The 19,157-nt window shown below is 35.3% G+C and overlaps 1 protein-coding gene and 1 pseudogene across 6 annotated transcripts in view; one reads left to right on the forward strand and one right to left on the reverse strand.

Moving 5' to 3' along the window:
- LOC105481132 (KAT8 regulatory NSL complex subunit 1 like) overlaps positions 1-19,157 on the reverse strand; it is a 139,366-nt gene that overhangs the window by 58,094 nt on the left and 62,115 nt on the right. For all 6 annotated transcript variants that reach the window (XM_011740455.3, XM_011740451.3, XM_011740453.3 and 3 more), the window contains exon 5: positions 18,352-18,473. In XM_011740455.3, the coding sequence (XP_011738757.2) occupies positions 18,352-18,473 (122 nt within the window). The remainder of the gene's footprint in view (positions 1-18,351; positions 18,474-19,157) is intronic.
- LOC139357301 (large ribosomal subunit protein eL6 pseudogene) lies at positions 6,147-11,550 on the forward strand (annotated as a pseudogene).

The raw sequence follows: 19,157 nt of genomic DNA on the forward strand, positions 1-19,157 counted from the left end.
ATAAAAATCTTCCAAATGATATAGTTTAGATCCTTTGGGTTGCAGGCATATAACATAACTTGGTCTGAAAAGGAATTAAATAATTGAGGACGGAGAAGTAGTGACAGTGGGTTTCAGGCTTATACTTTTCTATATTTCCCTGGCCTCCTCCCTAATCCAAGCTATCTTGTACCAGGGTTACTCAATAACCTTGTAACTGGTCTCCCTCATCCATCTAGTCCAATAGACACAGTCTCTGCACTACTGACAGTCTAGAGAGGAAGACACAGGTTAATCAGATAATCATGCAAATAAATAAAAAAATTATCACTATGAAAATGCTAGGAAGGAGAGGTGAACAGTGAGTGCTCACCTTTCAGAGCTCACAGGGAATTTGATCCAGTCTTTGGAGGGAGACCATGCAGGAGTTCAAAGAAAACTTCCCCAAGGAACTGACTTTGGAACTGTCCATCCCCTCTAGTCCCTTCTATACCAATTATTTGGAAAGAACAATCTGATCCTGTCATACTTGCCCTGCCACCCTGCCACACAAACACACACGCACCGCTTAAAATCTTCCAACAACCTCCCATTGCTCTTGAAAGACTTAAATCCTTAATCTTTTAAAAGGCCCTGATAGGTCTGGCCTCTGCCATAGTTCTCTTGCCTCATCTTGCATGATGCTTTCCCTTGTTCTCTGTGTTCTGATAAAGAAAACAAACCTTTAATCTGAGAAATGCAAGTCCCTTTAAATTACCGGGCCCAGAGAAGCATTAAAATGTGACATGTCATGCCTATAGTCCCGGCTACTAAGCAGGCTGAGGCAGGAGGATCTCTTGAGCCTAGGAGTCTGAATCCAACCTGGGCAACAAAGCGAGACCCTGTCTCTACAAAAATAAACAAAAATGTGACAGCAGTCATGTTTTGCTCCCCGCTTGAGCTCAATACTTAACTCTTGAAGTCACTTGCTATGTGGGCTCTAGACTAATTGACACCAAATAGCCATAACATACCATACACTAGACACCTTAACAAACTATAGTTCAACAACATATAGCCAATCAATAATCAATGTTACTTTTGTAAGCCAGTAAGAATTCATGTCAAACAAAAATTTGTATCAACCCCTTTTGTGGGCTTAGACAAAGTCCCTTGTCCCTTTTTGCCTTTAAAAATCTGCTTGTGGCTGGGCACGGTGGCTCATGCCTGTAATCCCAGCACTTTGGGAGGCTGAAGCAGGTGGATCACTTGAGGCCAGGAGTTTGAGACCAGCCTGGCCAACATGGTGAAACCCTGTCTGTACCAAAAATACAAAAATCAGCCAGGCGTGGTGGTGCACGCCTGTAGTCCCAGCTACTCGGGAGCCTGAGGCATGAGAATCACGTGAACCCGGGAGGTAAAGGTTGCAGTGAGCCAAGACTGTGCCACTGCACTCCAGCCTGGGCAACAGAGTAAGACTCTGTCTCAAAACAAAACAAAACAAACAAAAAAAACCCTGCTTGTAACAAAGGCCAAATGGGGCACTTCCCAATGTTTCCCAGGCTGCAGTCCTCAACCTTGACCCAAATAAAGTCTCTATATTAATTTTGCCTCATTTTCTTTCCTTAGGTTGACATTTCCAACCACACTGCTTCCTTTCTTTATAAATAATTCACACTTCATACTGTACAAGATCTACATGTTATTTTTGCTTCCTAGAATCTTCACACATGCTCTTCACTACATACTTTCCAATAATCATCTAACTCAGTTCCAAAGTCAGTTCCTTGGGGAAGTTTTCTTTGAGCTCCTGCATGGTTTCCCTCCGAAGACTAAGTCAAATTCCCTACGAGCTCTGGAAGGTGAGCACTCACTGTTCACCTCTCCTTCCTAGCATTTTCATAGTGATAATTTTATATTTATTTGCATGATTATCTGATGAATCTGTCTTCCTCTCTAGACTGTCAGTAGTGCAGAGACTGTGTCTATTTTGTTTATCCTTGCATCAGAAATTCCTGATACTATGCCTTGCATATAGCAGATACACAATGATTATTTGTTGACGGAATGAAGAAATACTATACATACATATATGTTGTCAGGCTTATCATATAAACCAGGTTTAGTACAGCATATGCATAACATATACTACACCTAACTAGTTTGGCAAATGAGTAAATGTTGAACATTTTAAGAGCCAAAAAAGCTCTAAATAGAAGGCTACAAGACAACTTTAAAAAAAGATACGTATTTTCACTGTCTTGAAGTTTCCTTCTAAATCTGACTCTTTGGTTTACAAAAGTTAGGGTTTTTTGTTTTTCAGACAGAATCTCATTCTGTCTCCTAGGCTGGAGTGCATCTGGTATGAACATAGCTCACTGCGGTGTCAACCTCCTTGGCTCAAGTGATACTCCTGCCTCAGGCCTCCGAGTAGCTGGGACTACAGGTACATACCACCATGCCTGGCTAATTTTTTACGTTCCATACAGACGGAGTCTTGTCAAGTTTCTTGGATGGTTTGGAACTCCTGGGCTCAAGCGATCCTTCTGCCTCGGCCTCCCAAAGTGCATATTCCATTTTTGATGAAATACTATAATGCTGATAATTTCTAAGGATGCATTTACCATTCAATCAGAAAGATTACAACATGATAGATGACTGCTTTGGAAAATGCTGCTACTTAATGGTATGTGATAAAAGTGTTTTAGACATTTGGAATCAAAGACGTGTACTAAACTACATTCAGCACTCAATGTCAAGCACAGGAAAAGAAAATTCAAGGATCTTCAGCATAGGAGTGTGAAAGATCCATATCCTTAAGATATCCTCAAAAGCCAGGAACTACTCACAGTAAGGTGGTCATAACTAAAGACTTCCCTTGTATACCAGGACAACGATTAACTGAAGAGCTATACTTTATGGAAAAAACAGACCAATACCAGCACATGCTAAACTAATGGCCTCCATCTTTTCATATTACGACTTCATAGTGCATATATCCTGCCCTTCGCTTTAAAATACACTATGGAGCCAAGGAAAGTAAGTTCAAGGAATAGCAGCAAATAAGGACTTATTCAACATATAATTTGAAACTATTGTTTTAAGTCAGTAGTTTCTAACATTTCCCCCACATTCACACCACTCTCAAATTAAACTACTTAAGTAGAAATAAACTCTGAATAAAATAATTAGAATGTGCATTCCTAGGTGCCCCCCTCCACCCATACACATATACACAAATACCCACACCCACTATACTGGGTTGTATAGTGTCTCCTCAAAGTTCATGTCTACCCAGAACCTCAGAATGTAACATTATTTGGAAATACTTTGCAAATGTGATTGGTTAAGATAAGGACACACTGGATGAGGATGAGCCCTAAATCAAATCAGTGATTTCTTTACAAGAAGACACACACAAAGAACGCACGCCATGTAAAGATAGAGGCAGAGTTTGGAGTGATGTGTGTATGTCCTACAAGGAAAGTCAAGGACTGCAGGCAACCACCAGAAGCTAGGAAGAGGCAAAGAAGGATTCCCTAGAACCTTCACAGGGAGCATGGTCTTGACACCTTAATTTTGAACTTCTAGCCTCCAGAACTGTGTCATAAGAAACATCTGTTATTTTAAGCCACAAATTAGTGGCTTAAACTACAGCGGCCCTAGGAAACTAATATAGCCATAAACACATGCACTTAAGAATCAACGTGTTTGCATGACTTGTAATCTCTATTTCAAGTTTCTCCTTTTCCAGTTGGAAGTTCTTTGATGAATTCAACCTATTGTAACTAAGGTAGGCAGCAACTTTTTCCATACTTTCCCTGCTACACAGAGTCCTTCCAATATCTGAATTTATCACCTCTTTTATCCTTGATAGTACTGGGAGATACAAATGTGTCACACATTCAGACAACTCAATGGCATTTAGGATGGCAGTAATCAAATTTGGATGGATCACGAGGTCAGGAGATCGAGACTATCCTATCATGGTGAAACCCCATCTCTACTAAACATACAAAAAAATTAGCCAGGCGAGGTGGCGGGCATCTGTAGTCCCAGCTACTCGGGAGGCTGAGGCAGTAAAATGGCATAAACCCGGGAGACGGAGCTTGCAGTGAGCCAAATCGTGCCACTGCACTCCAGCCTGGGTGACCGAACGAGACTCCGTCTCAAAAAAAAAAAAAAAAAAAAAAAAGAAAGAAACTAATAAAAAATAAGACTTAAACTTAATAAGAGCATTACTTATCCTCCAATTGCCAAAAGTAAATACCTCTCTCAAATGATCATATAGATCAAGATCTGGCATGCCTGGTATAGAGAAAACAGTGCCTAGACCATTTCCCTTACTCTGGGTAATAAGTAGAGAAACTACACCTCTTACTCAAAAATGCAAGTCTCTTCAACTCTAACAATAAGAAAATGTGTTGTAGTACACACTGTAAAATGACATTCTTTACAAATAAAATGTGGTATCTAAAAAAATTAAGGCCGGGTGCAGTGGCTCATGCCTGTAATCCCAGCACTTTGGGAGGCCAAGGCAAGCAGATCACCTGGGGTCAGGAATTCGAGACCAGCCTAGCCAGCATGGTGAAATCCTGTCTCTACTAGAAATACAAAATATAGCCAGGTGTGATGGCAGGCACCTGTAATCCTAGTTGAAGCACGAAAATCACTTGAATCCAGGAGACGGAGGATGCAGTGAGCTGAGATCACACCACTGTACTCCAGTCTGGTCAACAAGAGCGAGACTCCGTCTCAAAAAGAAAATCTGAGATTCATCTTATTGTAGCGACTAAAGTGGGAAATATGTATTTTAAGTATAAAAAGCTTCAGATATAATATTAACTGAAAAAGGTATAAAATTACTTCTAATAGATCTCAACTATGAAAAGCTATATTAAAAAGATGGCAAGAAAATATACTCTGAGCAATATAGTGATTTCTTTTTTTTTTTTTTCTTCTTTTCTCTTTTTTGAGACACAGTCTTGCTTTGTTGCCAGGCTGGAGTGCAGTGATGATCTCGGATAACTGCAACCTCCACCTCCCAGGTTCAAGCGATTCTCCTGCCTGAGCCTCCCAAGTAGCTGGGACTACAGGTGTGTGCCACCACGCCCAGATAATTTTTGTATTTTTTAGTAGAGACACGGTTTCATCATGTTGGCTAGGATGGTCTCAATCTCTTCACCTCATGATCCACCCACCTGTCCTCCTCTCCTCCCTCCCCTCCTCTTCCCTTCACTCCTACCTCCTCCCCTCTTCTCCTCTTCTTCCCTCCTCCCTCCTCTCTCCCAAAGTTCTGGGATTACAGGCATAAGCCACCAGGCCCAGACTTTTTTTTCTCTTTTATTAGGATGTCTAATACATTTTGAAATGGCTTTTGAAAATAAAAGAGACTTAGGAGACATAGTAACCAAATGTAATTTATGGACTTTGGATACTGGTTTTAACAAATTAATCGTAAAAAGATAATTTTGAGACAACTGCAGAAATTTGAATATGGATAGAGAATGTCAAAACAAACAAATTATGGTTAACAGTATTAAATCTGATAATAAAGTGGTATGTTAAAAGGCTTATCAATGAAATATAAAGAACTATTTACAGTTAAAATAACCATCACTAGAAACTGCTTTACAAACGCCTAGAAAAAGAAAGTGTGTGTCAGGAAAAGGAATAAAAGAATTAGCAAAATTTTGAAAACTGTTAAAGCTGAGAATATGTGGGTTCACTTTACTATGCTTTCTATATGTCTGAAGTTTTCCACAATAAAAGTAGATGGAGAAAATGCCAATTTATTATAGAACTACCTGTCATTCTTATCTCTGGCTCTTAACTTAAAGTGGGACGTTTTAATACACAAAGGCAAAAAGATGAGGAAACCGATAGCCATACTTTTCTACTTGATAATTGAGACATAAAGTTTGTCAAATATTTGTCTGATCTGAGACACTTACAGATAATTACTATTTTATATTTTAAGGAAAACAAAAACACAAAAAAACTTGAATAAAAGCTAAAATATTTTTCAAAATCCCATCTTCTCAACAGAAATACAGTTTTCATTTATACCCTTCAAATCTTTTTTCTATAAAATCATATTGTACTATAATTTTAATGTCCTGATTTTTCCACTTAACATTCCAATATAAGCATGTTTCCATATGATTATACATTTTCTATATACATAATTTTGTATAGTTACATGATATTAGATCTAGTGGTTGTATCACAATTTGTTAATATATTCTCTTATATAAGATTAGGTTTTAGGCTTATATTAAGAGTATAAAGGAAAAAGTAAACTATGTATATAATATGTATCATAATTAAATATTAATCATTATTATAATATTGTCATTCACAGGAATCCAAAATTATACTGAAAACATCAACTTAGAATATGCTTCTAACAAACAATGTTATCTCATAACTGAGAAGTGACTATTGAAAATATTGAGGGTAAAAAAATTACTTTTTATGTGATTAGTTTGCCAGCCTAACTGCAGTTTTTCAATTATGATATCCAATTAAGAAAGGATAGTTGCATTTCACACAAGATAATTATCATTAGTAGAAATAAATAGCATGGCAATAATTCATTGGAATTTAATTTCATGTCATATTCTGGAACTCATTAAAGCAAAAACAAAACAATGACAAAAATCTAGACACTATTTCAAGTAGGAATTCACTTTCTGAAAGATAATACCCCATGGGATAAACAAGGATTAATTTATAACATTTTATCTTCATTTTAGAGTATGAGATCTGAAAACCAAAAACTATCCCTATGATAATAAAATGTAATGCTTCATTTGTTTAAAGACTCAATCTTCTTAGTTGCACAGTTCCTGGTGAGTCATCTGAGACCATACTGCCAAGATTAATAAAGCTAAAAAAAAAAACTCTGACATTTTTCTAGGAGATATTGTTATTAAAAGATAATAGTAATCAATAAATAGCAAGTGTGCAAACATGCCCTGGGAAATAATTAACCAGGTACGTTTACTTTAAATGCACTGTGAGGACAGATCATTACAATTAATACGTAAATTATGAAGAATTCATATTTAAGTATGAATACTTAAATACTTAAGAGAATTATATCAAACAGAAGTTCTATATGATCCACAAAAATTAGTAAACAAACAGAATGAGGCTAACCTTTAAAAATTAAAAATTTAAATGTCTCCTAATTATATACAAAAATTATGACATAATGTGATATAAAGCTATAATAAGCATGCTTTATTAGAAGAACTGTAATATTTCATTTATGAGGTTACTTATCTGGCAACATCAACTATATATATAGAATGTAGCTGAAATTTTTTAAAGGCCTTCAAATAACAAAAAGAGATCTCAGTAAGTCTATGCATGAAAGTTCACTCCTGTTTCTTTCTTTTCTTTTTTTTTGAGACAGGGTCTTGCTCTGTCACCTAGGTGCAGTGCAGTGGCATGGTCACGGCTCCCTGCAGCCCTGACCTCCTGGGACCAAGCAATCCTCCCACCTCAGCATCCCAAGCAGCTGAGACTGCACGCATCAACACATCTGGCTCACTTTTTTTTTTTTTTTTTTGTAGGGATGGAGTCTTCCTATGTTACCCAAGCTGGATTTCAACTCCTGGTGATCCTCCTGCATCAGCTTCTCAAATTATTGGAATTAACAGGCATGAGCCACCATGCCTGGCCATCCTCCTGTTACTTTTAAGAGAGGCCTTCTCTCTTACTTGCAGATTTTTTTAAATGTCTCTTATTACAGAGACATCTGTGTCATCTATCACATTGGTTATCTGATTTTCTAGTCCAAAGTCAAATTATGAAGAGAAGCAGAACTACAGGAGACAGCCACGAGAGCAACAAACAGAATATCAATCTGACGATAGGGAAGAAAAAATATGTTAAGTACAAAATATTCCTTATGAATGCTGAGTACGGGCAAAAAATCATGAACATTTCATTCATTCAACAAATATTAATTCATGCCCATGATGTGACTCTCTGATCCAAGTGCTAAGGAAAATAACAGTTAAGTAAGATAGACCAAAAAATTCTTACTTTCCTGAAGCTTACATTCAAGTCCAGAAAGACAAATAAGCAAGTAAAAAATTAACAAAATAATATCACATTTGTTACCTCATTTGATCTTCACAACACAACCCAGAAAACAGGCTGTTCTCATTCTATCTGTGATTCAGATTGCTGTGCAGGATCACAATACTACCAATTGGTCAATTTGGGATTGAACTGTGATCTAATTCCAAAGTAATATTCTTAACAATGAAAATTTTCTTCATAGCACTTGATCAAGGTTTAAAATTATACATCTGTGTGATCATTTAGGTAGTGTCATTTTTTTTCACAACTAGACTTTATATTACAAGGACAGAAATTCCATTTGGTTTTGTTCATTACCAAATACCTGGTACCCAATCCAAATGCCTGGCACACAGAAGTCACTCAGTAGGTACTTGTTGATTATTCAGTGAATTGTTTTATAGGTATACAGCTATTTATCTCAGTAGCCCCTGAGAATGTGATCATGGTGATGAACCTGAGTTATCAAAAAACTTAAGTTCAGCTCTTTCCCATCTTGCAAGATGGCAGGTGAAAAAGTCGAGAAGCCGGATACTAAGGAGAAGAAACCTGAAGGCAAGAAGGCTGACACTAGTGGCAAGGTGAAAATGGGTAACTTCAAGGCTAAAAATCCAAAGGCCGAAATCCTGTCCTTGTCAGAAGAATTGGCAGATACTCCCAATCTGCTATGTATTCTAGGAAAAGACATGTATAAAAGGAAATACTCACCCTCTAAATCCAAGATTGAAAACAGAAAGGAGAAGGTTCTTGCAGCCATTAGAAAATCAGTTGGTGGTGACAAGAATAGTGGTACCCAGGTGGTTAAACTTCACAAATTGCCTTGATACTATCTTAGGGAAGACGTGCCTTGAAAGCTGTTGAGCCACAGCAAATAACTCCAAGCCAGTTAGTACGTAAGAAAACTGCAAGCCAGCTCCCAGGAGCATTCTGATCATCCTCACTGGACGCCACAGAGGCAAGAAGGTGGTTTTCCTGAAGCAGGTGGGCATTGGCTTGTTACTTGTAACTGGATCTCTAGTCCTCAATCGAGTTCCTCTACAAGGAACACACCAGAAATTTGCCATCGCCACCTCCACAAAAATTGCTTTCAGCAATAGAAATCCCCAAACATCTTACTGATGCTTACTTTAAGCAGCAGCAGCTGTGGAAACCCAGACATCAGGAAGGTGGGGTTTTCAACACCAAAAAAGAGACATATGAAATTACAGAGTAGTGTAAGGTTGATCAGGAAGCTGTGGACTTGCAAATGTTACCAAAAATCAAAGCTATTCCTCAGTTCCAGGGCTACCTGCAATCTGTGTTTGCCCTGATGAACGGAATTTACCCTCACAAATGGGTGTCCTAAATTTCTTATGCAGAATCTCATTAAATGACTGATACATTTTGGGGAGAAAATTAAGTTCAGTACCACACAAAAAAGGCAATGTGTAAGACATTTTATTTAAACAATTCTTCCCAGTTTAATTGAAAAAGGAACTTAAGTGGAATCCACAATCCTCTTACTGTCATGGATACCTCTTTCCATATAGTTTCTAGGGTAGGGTTTAAAGTCATTAAGGCACATTGAGTACAGTAATTTCTCTATATTTACCAGTTCTCAATTTAGGCTAATATAAAATTATTACATACAAAAGAGCATAACAGTGATGTTATAAAGATATATACATCAGATTGGATTGGAACCTTTATGCTTTTAGTGTAATTGTTTGAAAAAATAGAATTCTTTAAAATAAATATTTAAAATGGAAGAATATTAACACTAGTAACTACTTTAGAAAATATGTTCCATTAAATTTAAAATAAAGAAGTGCAGTATAAAATTAACACACCTGCCCAAGGTCACAAAATGTCTAAAGCAAACAAAATACATAAAAGCTGTGTATTCTCATAACTACTTTGCCTTCAAGCCACTAAATTATAAAAACATTACAACTGATTAAAAATAAAAAGTTAAAATTTTGGGGGGAGGGGTGCAGGGGAGATTAAAAGTCTCAAGATGGTCTTTTGAGGAGACAGATTTTGTATGAGAATAAAACCTAACAGTGTTTTTATGCTGATTTTTAGAGTGCTTGATTTAGTTACAGAGTCCCATACAAATGAAGTAGACCAAAGGCAAGAAAGAAAACAACTTCCCAAGAGATGATGGAAAAATAGATCGTGCCTCAGTGACTCCTAGTAACTGTATAATGAATGTCTTTAGTAACAGCTGGCCTACTGTGCCATCTACACAGTTGTGTGCGAAGGGATACCTACAAATGCCCCCAAATCCTTACCCTAATTCAGGTCCACATTGAAGCACTTGTTTTTAAAGAGTAAGAATAGCTGAATCAATGACTAGTATACTATCTAAGATAAGAAATAAATAAGACTATATCTAAAAGTTTAATATACTTTATGTCCTCACATTAAAATATCAATGGCTAACATTATTAGGCTGTTTCTTACATGCCAAGTTTTGTTCTGAGTTTTTATAAATGCTATTTCATTTACTTCTCATACAACCATATACTGTTTCCCAATATCTGGTATGTTTACTGTAAGCCATACATTTGAACTCTTCGTCAGTGCTCTGTTGAGTAGCATACTACATTTTAACAGACCCAGCATTTACCCTTCAAGATAATATTACTGTAGAAATTGGATTAGAGGGGACACTGAGTGATTGACAAATGTGGGTTAAGACTTTATAAATTTTTTGGAACAGAGAATATAAGTATTTAGGCACCATAATAATTTTAAGATTATGTAAAACAAAGTATATATTATCACGGTAAATTACCAAATGTCCTGCTTTGTTGTTTTTTGGGTTTTTTTGAGATAGGGTCTCACTCTGTCACCAAGGCGGAAGTACAGTGGCATGATCATGGCTCACTACAGCCTCAACTGTCCTGACTCAAGAGATCCTCCCACCTCAGCTTCCTGAATAGCTGGGACTACAGGTGTGCACCACCATGCCCAGCTAATTTTAAAAAATTTTTGTAGAGATGGGGTCTCACTATATTGTTCAGGCTGGTGTCAAACTCCTGGGCTCAAGCCATTCTCCTGCCCAGCCTTCCAAAGTCTTGGGATTACAGGCATGAGCCACCATGCCCAGCCATGTTAATTTTAAATATACCTTTTTACCTGTATCTATAAACATTCTGCAACTTCCTATTATATTGCTACTATAATATCTAATGTTTGTATTAATTTACACATTTCAGCTCAGTGTGTACCTCAAAATTCATAACTAAATTTAAGAGTGCTTTTCAGGTCACAGAGGACAATTAAAATAACTGTAACTATTGGTCCTTTCCTTTAGACATTTTTCATTGCCTTCTAAAAGTATGTAAGATGACTTTTTTCAGGAAAGACAGAACAGACATCTGAGATTAAGACAGATTTGACAGCTAAAGGGTAAGAATTATAAACTCAACAACTAGATCAGTCCCCATCACCAAATTTTAAGGTAACATGAAATAAGATTTAGTATTTTGTTTCCATACCAACAAACTAAATACCACATTCCTGTGGGACTAGTCAAATTTTGTTCATAGGTTTAGGATGAATAATGTCATTTAAGTATTTTTTCAAAACTATGAAGGCAAATGTGACTTCCTATGTGACTATTTTCTATTTATCCTTTTTGAAGTATATAGTTTATATCCTATTTTTCTTAACCTTTTAAAAAATACAAAATGTAAGATACATATGCATAAGTACTTAAAGCATTTATCTCATGTTTAGCTTGTAAATATGAAGCAATAACTCCCCTTACTCTTCCACTTTCCCATAACCACCACTCAAAGGTCAAGAAACAGAACACTATTAGCACTCAGGAAATGCCCCTCTTATGTGAAGCTCTTCTATTATACTTAATTTAGGAATAATGAAAGCCAAATCAGTACTTTTTACTGAGATCCTGAATAATTCAAGCACCTCAGTACAATTTGAATCCATTTTATCCTTCTGACCTCTATGTTATTGCTGTTATAGACTCTTTTTAGCCCCACTAGACTTATTTTACTACTGTTCACTTACACATGCCCATATGGTTACTTACCATTCTGTTCTTCAACCCTTCTTCATCTCAAATTTTCCATCCAGATAATATACTACTGCCCAAAGTATATCCTTTATGTTTAGAGTCTACTAATCTACTCTCTCAGCCTTGGTTTGTCTCCAAATGTTTGTCCTTCACACTCAGACTTGAAAGATGATTTCTCTGTGTATAGAGTTTCTAGGTAAATGGTTATTTTCTTTCAACATACTAATGGTACCACTCCACTGTACTCTGGCTCCTATTGTTACCATTGAGAAGTCAGCTGTCAGTCTATATTTCAATTAAGATTATGTCTTTCTCCCACTTCTGGTTGCTTTTGGACATTCCATTTATCTTTGTTTTTTCACATTTCCTCTATGTCCAGAGGTAGATTTCTTTTTAGTTGTCCTGATCCAAAATCTGTGTTTGGCTTCCTGAATGTGGTGTCTTTCATCAGTTCAAGTAATTTTTCAGTCACTCTCTCTTCAAATATTTCTTCTATTTCATTCTATAGTGCTTCTTCCACATCTCCAACTAAGTGTCATATTAGGCCTTCTCACTATATTCTCTACATTTTAAAATGACTCTTCTGTATTTTCCATTGTTTCATATCTTTTGCTACATTTTGGAACTTTTCTTCTGGTACTTCTTCTATGTCACACATTCTCTCTTCAATTGTGTCCAGTTTGCTGCAGAAACCACTTACTTAGTTATCATATTCAGTATTTTTAAGAAGTCTTACTTAGCCTTTTTCCAAATATGCTTATGTCACTTGATATAGTTTGTTCCCTGCTGGTATTTTAGGCCTATCTTTTATTTCTATAATTAGGCTACCATTTTAAAGTGATCAGTGTTTGATAATTCTAATGTCTGAAAACTTTATGATCTTTTTCTGCTGTCTGTTATGTGCTCCTTATTCTTACTCTTCTTGCTCTGTCTCCTTATGTTTGGTTATATTTGACTGTTTGTTAACCCCTGCCCTTGGCAAATTATTCATGAGAATTTCCCAAGGCTAAAAAAGAAGGTGCCTTCCTCCAGAGGAAATCTGCATTTGCCTCTGCCATTCCAGAACCATTTAAAACTAGCGATCTCTTGGATCACTCATTGATGCAAATTTGGACTGAAAATCCACATAAAAAGTCTCCACCATGATTAGCCATCTCAAAGATAGGCTTTTTTTTTTTAATTTTCTGCTCTGCTTAGCCCCAAGGCAAATCTCCCTATGGTCCCTAGTGGTGGAGAAAGGGAAACAGTTTTACTTCTAATTTACCTTTACTGTAATGGCATAGCCCCTGAAAGAGAATGGTCCCTACTAAATACAAGGATTTTATTTCATCTTCCTGCCATGGGCAGAGCCAAGGGCTTCGACCTAGGTTATTTATTTATTTATTTATTTTTTTGAGACACTCTGTCACCCAGGCTGAAGGGCAGTGGCACGATCTTGGCTCACTGCAACCTCTGACTCCTGGATTCAAGAGATTCTTGTGCCTCAGCCTCCCAAGTTGCTGGGACTACAGGCATGCATCACCACACCTGGCTAATTTTTGTATTTTTAGTAGAGGTGGGGTTTTGCCATGTTGGCCAGGCTAGTCTTGAACTCCTGGCCTCAAGCCATTTGCCCATCTTGGCTTTCCAAAGTGCTGGGATTACAGGCATCAGCCATCTCAACCAGCCTGATTTACCTTTAATCTATTAAAACTTCAGCTTGATTTTGCTGGATTTAGTTTTAGTTTCTCTCCTCCCTTCCCCCAAAATATATCAAAACTTCAATTTAATTTTGTCTAAATTTAGCCTCACAAAAAGCAGACTGCTGTGATTTGCTTACTTTTTGAGCTCTGGCTTTCTCTTAGCTTTTGGCTTGGCAATTAACATTTGCTAATTTCTCATTTTTGAAATAAACAAAATTTAAAAACAGAATTATCACATAATCCAGCAATTTCACTTCTAGAATACCCAAAACAATTAAAAGCAGGGACTCAAACAGATATTTGTTCATCCATGTTAATAGCAGCCTTGTTCATAATAGCCAAGAGACAGAGGCAATCAAATATCTATCCACAGATCAAATGTTGTCTATATAAAAATAGAGTATTATTCACCCTTAAAAAGGGAATTTTGACACACAGGCTACAACGTAGATAAATTCTGATACTATGGTAAGTAAAATAAGTTTGTCACAAAAGGACAAACACTGTGTGATCCACTTATAAGGTACCTAGAGTAGTCAAATTCATATAGAAGGTAAAGTGGGAGTTGCCAGAAGCTGACAGCAAGGAAGAATGGGAAGTTATTGTTTAGTGGGTACAGAGTTTCAGTTTGAGAAGACAAGAAAAGTTCTGAAGATGGATGGTGGTGATGATTATACAACATTTTGATTGTATTTAATGCCATTAAACTTACATTTAAAAATAGTCAAAATGGTACATTTTTGTTATGTATGTTTTATAATTTTGAAAAATATTTACGAGTTTTCTTACCTACCCATTTATTATAAATACATAAACACATTAATAGTATTTATATGCTTCTGCGAAGTATTTATATGCTTAACAAGGACGTCTTCAGAAAGTGCTTTGTGGTTTAACTGTCAAGTCTGAAATACCATTAAATAGACTAAGCCCTTACTCATATAAACATTTGAATCTGAAAGATGTTTTCTTCATATAGAACTATGTGAAGGAAAAATAACAAAGGTATTGGAAAATAGCAAGACATAAGAAATAAAATTAGGCCTCATTTGATATTCTACTCCCAGTGTCAAAAGGCTCATAGAGATACATTTCACATTACTTCAATCCAGATATCTTTGAATCAAAGCTATTTCATATAATGCTATAATATAAAATTGTATCTCCAATTAATTTTAAAAATCTATAGTAATATTCTCAAACATGAGTAATATTTAAAAACTTAGATTTGTAGAATTTCACTACTATGTATTTATTTTATAAAAAGTTCAATTAGAGAATATTTTAAAAGTTGAATTCTTAACTAGTTGTATAAGCATCAATTAAGTACTTTTCATTATAAACATATTTATAGTTAAGGGATTAAAAAAAAAAAACTTCTTATAAACCACTAACACCCTTTCCTAGGGGTGGTTACTCAGGCTCCAAAAATAAAGAAGGGGACAGGAGAGGAGGGGAGGGAAAATGAGAAGGAAGAAGGGAAAAGGTAAAATGTTTTGCTTGTCAAAGCTCCTCAGGCTCCCTTTACCACTCTTAACTACTCTATTATCACCTTAGAAACAAATGCATCCACACCTATCTTAATCTATTTCACACTACTTTTAAAGAACAGGCATATTTTCTGTAATAAGATACCTCCATAACTTTGTGATAAGGTGTTTCTACATTTCTCACCTGTGGCTCCTTCCTTTCCCTTTATTTTAATAAAGATGCTTAAATTTCCTCCATCTTAAAAACAAAAATATTTTCTGTGACTTTGTATGTCCCTTTTATCATGGCCTTTAAAATCAGTGGCCTTGAAGGGTAATCTTGACTCCCTCTCTCCACTTCTTCTCCAATTCTCTTATTAATTCATTCTTACCTCTTTCTCCATCCTGCTCTTGTCAAAGTCTCTCTTGCCAAAGTCTCAACTCATTACTGAAAAAACCAACAGATATTTTCAGTACTCTCTTTGGCATATGAAACAATAGACCACGTTTCCTCAAAATTTGCTACTTTTCCTTCAGTGTTATTCTTCTTCTTATCTGCAATATAGTCTAGTTTCTATGTTTCTGGTTAAATAGATTTATAGACTTTTTTATACATATTATCACAATTTATGGCATCTTTACAAAACATTTTAATGAAATCAGGAGTCAGGAGTATCCCCCAAAATCTTTTGTTTTACATGGTAGTTTGCTGGTTATCTGGTAACAAAGCATTTATAAAGAACTATTAAACTTAAAGATAAACTATGCATTTTAGATAACTATCAATTGTTCTAAATTTGATCACTCTCTCTTTGATAAAAAGTAGATAAAGTATTACATTATCGAGAAAATGTTAGAAAATAAATACCTTTCCTGCAAGGAAAATATGATATTTTGACAAAAAATGAGAAAATAAATGCTTTTTGAAATACACATTATGTAGCAACTATTTTAAAAAGAGTTCATTGTTGCCAAAAATGTCATTAATTAAAACATATCAGCACACTTCAGAAATATGAAAAACAAAATTTTTATCTGCTTTTAAATCTATCAAAACATTTTCATAGGTTCTGAACTTGTTAAAACTTTTGAAAGCAAATCTTTTCAATTAGTCTGCAGCAACAACTAATTGACATGAGGAAAGACAGTATTCAGTAGCTGATTTCAACAAAAACCTTTGAACTACTAGTAGACAGAATTAAAAAAACGTAATTTAGTAAGCATGGCCAATTTTCCATTTCTTTCATTTGGATCTACATATCTTTATGAGGTATCTTTTTCAAGTGTAACAGTTATTAAAAGCCAGTATTCAAACAACTACACACAATTCCATTTTTATTACATAGTATTTTATTAAGTAGTTACATGTTTCACCAACCAGACTGAGTTATTTACAAGTGAAGATTTCTGTCTTCATATTTGTGTCCCTAGGACTTTGACTATGTGGCATACAATAAATAGTTATGCAATCAATGTTCTGCAAATGAATGACCAGAAATACAGGCAAGTATATTAAAATGAAAATTCACAAACACATGAACACACACATGTAACTATGTGTGCAACTGTGTACTACTTGATTAGTTAAACAAAGTATTATCTAAAATGGGATTAGCCCCAAATCACAATGCTTACACACCAATTTGATGTGTTTTATGGGTCAGCTTAAAATTCATTCACATACATTCTGACTTTCCTAATTAGGATATGTTCTCATAAATGAAAATATCATAGTTATCCCATACTATATGACAGAATCTTTACTTTCAACATGTTTTATCATTGATATGAGGAATGAATATAAAGTCGAGAAAAAATAAAGCAAAACCAATAGAACTGTTCCCACGATAGAACAATGGATACATAACTCAATATAAATAAAACAGTAAATTAAAGATTAGATGTTCAAAATAACCAATTGGAAATAAAAATCAAACGTTAGCTTTTTATTTATTATTATTTATTTATTTATTTTTTGGAAACAGAGTCTTGCTCTGTCACCCAGGCTGGAGTGCAGTGGCGCGATCTTGGCTCACTGCAGCCTCCATCTCCCAGGTTCCAGTGATTCTTGTGCCTCAGGCTCTTGAGTAGCTGGAACTACAGGAGCGCACCACCACACCTGGCTAATTTTTTGTATTTTTATAGAGACGGGGTTTCTCCACGTTGGCCAGGCTGATCTCGAACTCCTGAGCTCACGTAATCTGCCCACCTCAGCTTTTTATTTTAAGACTTTGTTTATATCCACTAATCTCACAAAGAATTTGATGGCTACTTAGCATAATTTTCACCATGGTATAAATTTTCATTTTATGCTATATTAGAAAGTTATTAAAATAATAAATTATATAATTTTAATACAAATATTTCCCAATATAAAATTATACTTAGTTGTCTATGGTAATTAAGGCAAAGAAGCCAACATTCCAATTTTACCTGAAAAAAATTAGACAACGCACACATAAAATGATATTCTATTAGTATGTCTTCTAATTTTATCTTCAAAAGGAAAAGTTCTAAGAGAAAAGGAAACAAAATAAAGTAGAACAAATGCTGTTCCCAAAAAAGGATTAGGATTCATAGAATATAAATTTTTGCTAATATAACACAGATAAATTGCTAATAATTATCAGAGTTATTAATTATAGTCAGATAAAAATTTACCTTATATAAAGCTAAAATACAAAATGATTAAAACTTAAGCTGAATCTAATGGGTGACAGCTACCAATCTTCTGTGCCTAAATTATATCTAGGGTCTTTTCTCTTCAAAATGCATTGCAAGGACAGCATGGAGCTCAAGAATACCAAAGCTACAAAATGGAAGGTATCGTAAATAAGGCAGTACTTCTATAGCAAATGTTATCACTGCTATTCTTTTTTTAAGAAACATTATGAAACTTCCCGGAAATCTTTCTCCCTCATTCCTAGATTTATCATTACCTTAATTGTGTAAATTTAATATTATCAAAAAATGTATCCATGGTATACTGATTGTACTCTAGCAGTCCCTAATGTATTAAAAAAAGTAACTATAATACTTAAAATGTCAAAACAAAATCAAAATAAGATGAAACAGGCAAAGTCAAATTTAAAAGCTAAGCTATCCCATTGATACCTACCTCCTGCAAATGCCATTAGCCAGACATTTATGGCTACAGGATTTGGAAGAGAGGGGTGATGAAGTTGGGGACAAGTTGAGAGGGGCAATCAAACTGTTGATGATCTCAGTCAACTGTGCACTCTGCAAGGAAACAGTCAACCTTTTACTACTGCTAAGCAAGAAATGTGAGTTAAAGCTCACATGTATAGTGCCAATTAATGCTTAACGTCTCATGACACGTGTTTTTATTTCAGTAAACATTTTATTAGATAGACAATTTATACAACTGATTTTTCCATTTATTACAAATAAATCTATACTTTAATTATACATTCTTTTCCATATCCTTTTTTTATTATAGTTCCTTCATCTACCCATCCCATCATCTAACACATTTGAACCCAGCTAACAGCCTTTATATAATATTTCCCTTGAGGCAGGAAAATTAATAATTAAAAATCACAGATACAATTTATTAAGTGCCTACTATGTGCCAGGCATTATATCAGGCACCACACATAGAATATTTCTAATCTTTACAACTAACCAGCAAAGAAGATAGTATTAGAGGTACTGACATCACTATTATTAATACCTGTACAGATGAGTAAATTCTAGCAAAGAAAAAAAGATTAAGTAGCTTGATCAAGGGCTATAAAGTTGGTATGAAACAGAACTAGGATTCAAATTCAGGCCTAAATCTAACAGCACACTGTTTCTCAATATTTTTCCTAATTCAAAAATATCAGGGTTTTTTTTTTTTTTAGCACCTAAGATTTCACTGACATTTGTCCCAAATTTAAATATATGCAATAAATATTAAAT

Source organism: Macaca nemestrina, chromosome 11 (assembly GCF_043159975.1).
Source record: "Macaca nemestrina isolate mMacNem1 chromosome 11, mMacNem.hap1, whole genome shotgun sequence".
Lineage (NCBI taxonomy): Eukaryota > Metazoa > Chordata > Mammalia > Primates > Cercopithecidae > Macaca > Macaca nemestrina.